This window comes from Lathyrus oleraceus, chromosome 5 (genome assembly GCF_024323335.1).
Source record: "Lathyrus oleraceus cultivar Zhongwan6 chromosome 5, CAAS_Psat_ZW6_1.0, whole genome shotgun sequence".
In the NCBI taxonomy this organism is placed as follows: Eukaryota; Viridiplantae; Streptophyta; class Magnoliopsida; order Fabales; family Fabaceae; genus Lathyrus; species Lathyrus oleraceus.
In genome coordinates this window covers 262394654-262400919 of record NC_066583.1, presented here as the reverse complement: position 1 = coordinate 262400919, position 6266 = coordinate 262394654, and the positions used below count along the sequence as shown (strand labels likewise).

The 6266-nt window shown below is 36.9% G+C and overlaps 1 protein-coding gene across 1 annotated transcript; it reads right to left on the bottom strand.

Annotated features, from left to right (window-relative positions):
* Window positions 1-2821: 2821 nt before the first annotated feature.
* LOC127083746 (protein SIEVE ELEMENT OCCLUSION B) lies at window positions 2822-5944 on the bottom strand. Its single transcript, XM_051024080.1, has 7 exons — window positions 5674-5944; window positions 5460-5558; window positions 4922-5370; window positions 4618-4727; window positions 4345-4487; window positions 3788-4267; window positions 2822-3662 (listed from the first exon to the last, which is right to left on the bottom strand). The coding sequence occupies exons 1-7, from the start codon at window positions 5893-5895 to the stop codon at window positions 3045-3047; spliced, it is 2121 nt and encodes a 706-aa protein (XP_050880037.1). The 5' UTR covers window positions 5896-5944; the 3' UTR covers window positions 2822-3044.
* Between the last annotated feature and the right edge of the window lie 322 nt (window positions 5945-6266).

The window sequence follows — 6266 nt, the reverse complement described above, 5'->3', positions numbered from 1 at the left end:
TCCAAAATATCACATGTGATGTGTAGAAACAAGTCCCATTTCCATTGGCCATGTATTTTTGAATTTCACCATTTGATAGCAAAATGTCCAATTTTAACCATTGCATTTTCAAACCAAATCTCAATTTACAAAGCCTATGCATAAAGTGATGATTCAAACACATTCCAAATGCCATTCCTGAGGTGTTGCAAAAAGTCCCATCTCAAAATTCCAAATATTTTGACATTTGGACAATTTTGCCCCTGATCCAATTTAACAGTCCAGTTGAAAAGTGACTTTTTGCATTGGCCACTTTTGGAAAAATCCAATGATGCACCCTTGAAGTACATGTCAAATGGAGTTTGTGCATATAAAGAACTTGCAATTTGGACCAACCATGTGGTAGTTATGGCCTCCTGATTACGGGTCCTTTTTTGAAATTCATCTGACCATATCTTGCAAACCACACATGGGATTTTTGAGTTCTTGGACTTTTTGGAAAGGTGAGAACAAGATCTTCAACTTTCATGTTGGACAAAATTCCATTTGAAGCTTGTATGATGAAGTTATTTTGAGGAGAAAAAGTTTCCATTTTGGGCAGCTGAGATTACAGGTCATCTGCTATTTTTGGAAATTTTCTGTCTGGCCTCCAAATCTTCAACCTTGGTCTTTGGCATGTCAAATGAGACTTATATGGACATGAATGAGGCCTTTCAAACCATTTCCCACCTTCCAATCCATAAAATCAGGCACAGTTGACCACAGTTGACCACAATTGACTTTCTAGGGTTTCTGGTTGACTGAACAATGACTGGTGACTTCTGAGCATCCAATCTTTGGCCAAACCACTTCAAAATGATCCTTAGACCATATGAGCTTGATAAATCAACCCTAGGGCCTTGTCCCAATGAAAATGGCACTCACTTGCTTGATTGACTGATTCTCTTGATCAGTCTGACCCAATCCATCAATTGAGCTTGCTCTTGGGCACATGGACAATGCAATGTTATGCAGTGGACATATGTTATGTTAATGACCTAATCTTTAAAGTCAATCAAGTGAAACTCGACGTATTCCACTAACATTTGGTTAATCAAGAGACATGTGGTATAGGGGTAGTGAGTCATCCCAAGCTAAAGGGCTTACCCCAATATAAAAAAGACTCGCATCTCATTAAGAAGGTCGTCTTCAGCTGAGGGACTCACCCTTAACCTGAGGGACTCACCCCTCATTAAGAAGGTTGTCTTTATCTGATGGACTCATATCCCATTAAGAAGGTCGCCTTCAACTGAGGGACTCACCTCTATTAAGAAGGCCGACTTCAGCTGAGGGACTCGCCCTCAATCTAAAGGACCTACCTCCTAACAAAAGACTCGCCCCAAACCATGGGACAAAACCTGAAGAGAGACTTAAAACACTTCGCCCTTTACAAAACCCCCAGGCTTGAGGGAGTGTATAGTGTTATATTTGTGAGAGTCCCAAACAGGGGCGACGTTAGGGTCTTTACCTAGTAAGGCACTGCTTGGCGCTATCTTTTCAGAGTATGAGGCTCAAATTTAGGACAATTGATGTGCATAATATTATCATCTCCCCACTAGTCATATAAGAATGTGTCATACCACGACTTCCAAGAAGACAGGTAGCCGACAGTCTTCTCCAATCAAGAGGGGGAGGTTACCATTCATAGGATTTCCTAAATCTTATGCCCAAGGGCCTCTATAAACCCACCATAATGATTATACACAAGAGCCTTTCACCTTACATGAGTTGGCCTCTCTTATTACCGAAAACACCATAATACCATTGTATAAGGCTACTCACCGCTGCCGCAGGCAAGCCATTACTGTTATAAAACTACTAAGGCCTCTGAGTATCCCTTACTCGTGTAAGGATACCACACACACCTATGCTTTTGACCAGTACATGTTGTCATGTCAAAACCTCTTGACCTTCTCCATCTATAATTCTTTGGTCCCTTAAGCACTAAAAGTCTAGGAGGCAATTACTATGACTTCGTAATAGTATATGATTTCACTAAATTCACTTGGACTTTATTCTTAGGCCATAAGAAAGAAAATCTTAAAGATTTTGTTAAATTTTCTAAACTTGTCCTAAACCAATTTAATTTTAAAATAACCACTTTAAAAAGTGATCATGATAGTGAATTTGTTAATCACCACTTTGAAAACTGATGCGACGAAAATGATATCTCAGAACTTTTCGTGTTTGTGCATTCCATAATAAAATGGTATTGTAGAATGTAAATTCATGTTTTAGAAGAATTAACATGAACTATGATAAATGAGATGAGTCTACCTAAATATCTAAATACTTGTAGACAAACGCAATTAACACCAACACCGCGTGTCACGTTTTAAATAGAGTAATCAATCATTAAACCTATTTTAAAAAAAATCGATATAAATTATTTAATAGTTTGAATTGTGGTTAATAGCCTAGCCACACCCATGAAGTTTCCTTGTGAAACTTATTTTTCTTTGAAAACTCATGAAACCATTAGAAATTTTGATTTGATAAGAACTTACAATCTTACTACCCTAAAATTGCTAGATTGAATCCTTAGAAATCACAAAAGCTCATGCCTCTCAATTCTTTCACATGGTTAGATTTTCCAACTTAGCCAATTTACATCTCTTCTACCTCGTCTATTTGAACCTCCACCAAAAGGAGTTCATTATTTTCTAAATGTCTTCTTCAATAGAGCTATAATAAAGCAAGAAAAACACATGCAATAAATTAGAATGACTTGCACAAATAATTTAATCAAGACTTTTCTACATCACAAAATGACTTAAAACAATACTTATTGTAATACAAATAGTTCTACAAAACACACTTTATTAGCAAGCTGAAACAAGTTATGCTTCTAAGACCTTAATAGCTTACCGGCTAGTAAACATAAACATTTATACCAACCTTACATAAACAACAAACACTACATTATGAACCTATAACAAAACATAAACAACTCTCAAACCAATCTTATTCATACATAAATGAACAAATGAAGCAGTACTAATAATGTCACATGAAATTTCCTTCTGTCACTCCACACAACAACGATACATGAAATATTTCTCCATTTGACGACCGCATTCAGCGCAAACAACTTTCTGCGGTATTCCACCCGTGCTCCCGGGAAGAATAAGCCGATTACAATGATGCGGCTGTTGAATTTCCTTAATATAATCATTCAATGCAGGAACCCAACCATCTTGTTCAATATTGTGTTTCCACTTATCATAATCTCTCAAACTTGTTAAAGCAGTATCACCTTTCGCTCTTGCCATTTCAGATGGTCCTCTGCAGAATATCGCCCACCCTCGATCACTTCCATCGAAGCTAAGTACTGTCATAACTTCGCTCATTATCTTGTCGTTCTCGACTGTCCTTCCATGTTGAAGTTTCGAGTATAACATGCTCTCGAGTCTTGCCCAAAAGAACCAAATAGACGTCACGTTCGGGAAAAAGTAACTGAATCTTTTTGTGTTGAAGGTGGCTATCATTCTCTGCATTCTCTCTTTTGCATTGCTTTTTCCTACATAAACCATCTCTAAACCGAAGTTGCTTGTTCTTGCTAGGTTCATCGCTGTTTTCGTGAATGTTTCTATCCACTCGAGATCTTCTCCTCCATATAGACATACAATTTTTCCTTCTGTCATCTGCAACAAGGACAGGAAAAAATTCTGTTCAAAAGTAAAAACGATACAAAAAATGCAATCGATCACGAAGTTCAACCAATTGTGCTTACGTTTCTGACTCTACGGGATCAAAATAAATTACGTACCCAGTCTAAAACCGCGGGATCAATGCCATCAACAAGAAGCTCAAGGCTCCAAATCTCTTGCTTCCACAAGGACTCTTCTTTCTCACTAGTGAAAGGGAAGGCCAAATTTCCCCAAATCCATATCATATGAAGAGCATTTTGGGAGGACAATCTACCTTGTGGATCAAGAGCTACTAGAATAGCTCTCTTTGTGAAATTCCACACTTCTTTGATATACTTAATCACCGACGGTTCAATGATAAAAGGATCGCGAACACTGAACCATGGCATTGATGATTGAAGATACTCAAACTTTTGCTTATTCACTTCATTCCATGTCGCTTTGTCCACAACCGGAATCCACACCATCTCATAGTATGTCTCACCTCTTGATCTTGCATCTTTGTACAAATTATCGAGTATCATAATCTCTTCTTGCGAAATATCAAGATCTGATATGAGAAGTAGCACATGTTTCCTCCTTAGTACCTCAAGACTAACCTGTTAATCATGTTGAAGAATAATTAAGTCTCAAACACAAAATGGACTAGTTAATTGTTACTGATCTAAAAACAAACCCTTAATTTTGAAGTTCCGTCTATAAGTGGAGGGATATCATCCTTTGCATAAATCAGTGCTCTCATGATTTTCATGTTGTCTACATGAACTGTCTCGAAAAGACGTATCAGATTGTGAAATGCCTCAATATGCCTCTTTTCATCTGTACAATAGTAACGCCGCAATTGTCAAGTTTTCTTTCGATACATAGTTTTTATTTCTTATTGAGCATAAAATTTTGCATGAAGAATCTTGAATTCATGTTATAGATATGTTTTCAATAATGTTCTTACCTATATATTGATAGCAAAGAGCAAGTTGGTTTTTGAGGTGCTCGTATATACTAGCGACTTTGTGAGCCAAACTCGATAATTCCCATGCCTCTGAAGCTGATGACAAGGCCCTGCAAGAAAACAAGTCATAGTCATTCAACACAAGAATTATTAGCATTTGGCAGAATTTGTATCTGAGACCCCGAGAAGAACACACTCTCAGGACTCACCCAAGTCTTCACCGTCGGGTACCATATTTCAAAAATGATTAAGCAAATTCAAGAGATGAAGATGTATCATTTATATCATATGGTAATTAACTTACTCATTTCTCATCCCAATGAGACTTGCAATTTGTGAAGCACATGCCACAATGCTTCTAATGACCCAATAGGTAGCAATAGGAATATGAGCACTTGCAACAGACATAGGAGGAACATCTTCTGAAATATACTCAGATGGTAACTCCTTGAATTCAACAATGGACATTGTGACATCAAGTGCAGCCTTCACAAGCTTATTGAGTGCATCAAATTGCGGTCTCAACGAAACGGAATTCTCTACAATGTCAGGAAGTTGTTTAAGGAGAGCCACAGATTTGGCAAGTGTGTTTGAAGCACTTGATTGAGCAACAAGCCAAAACTCTCCGAAAATAACAGCGAATGCTGCTAAGGCTAACACAACTTTTGCATGCCAAGAATAGCTTGATAGGTAATTCAGTAACACCATTGTTGATGCATGTGCATCTCCACCTCCTGAGCATTTGCATGATAGCTGCATGCATAAATTTTCTATCGATTATTTCTTCTTCATTTTTATATAGACTCGTATGAAAATAAATAGAAACATAATATAACAACAACCTCGCAAGAAATTTTGTTAATAATAAAAGCAAGTGCATCAAGCATATCAAATTCAGCCAAAGCAACAGCAGTTTCCAATGTCTCTTGCTCTTTTTTCACCTGTCACGTGAACCATATATAAAACCATAATAATAGTTTAGAACAAATGTCAATGCAAGTGGTTAACGAGTTAAAAAAAAATATGTCATTGCATGCATTTTAATGTACTAGTTACATGTTCATGACCCTCGACGCTTCGAGCAATGATTTGAATCAAGATTTCATCAACAATTTGAATAAGAGGTTTAACATCGATTTCGCGGCCATCGGGTGCATGAGTGGACTGAACTTGTTTCATCATGGCACTATCATCAGAAGTAGAGAACATGCGTCTCTCCTTCTTAAGCTGCATTTTGTTAGGAGCAGCTTGTAACTGACGAAGATTACTACTAGCCATGTTGCTGAAAAAGAAAAAACACAAGACAAAAGGGAAATTATTGTTTGGTGTGAGTATAATTGGTTTCAATAATGGAGTTTATATAATGAAAGGAAGTGGAATAAAGGGTTATTGCACCAGTACCTTGCTTGTAAGAGGGTGTAGAAAAAGAAGCTAAAGTGAAAATCCTATTATTTAGGATAAGACGAATAAGGTTGAGAATCGATATAAATATGTTACATGTTTTATGCTAAAATGTGAGATTCTATTAATTTAAGGAGTATTTTTTTTTATCAAACTTTTAATGTATCTATAAATATGTTATAGCATAAACCAATGTTATGCTAAAATAAGAAGTGAGATTCTGTGCTTCACGTCACCATTCCTTTAGA

Coding starts and splice junctions, on each gene's coding strand:
- LOC127083746 (XM_051024080.1), bottom strand. CDS start 5,895: ATGGCTAGTAGTAATCTTCGTCAGTTACAAGCTGCTCCTAACAAAATG. Junction 5,371..5,459: donor TTAACAAAATTTCTTGCGAG/GTTGTTGTTATA, acceptor TTATGCATGCAG/CTATCATGCAAATGCTCAGG. Junction 3,663..3,787: donor ATCCCGCGGTTTTAGACTGG/GTACGTAATTTA, acceptor TCCTTGTTGCAG/ATGACAGAAGGAAAAATTGT.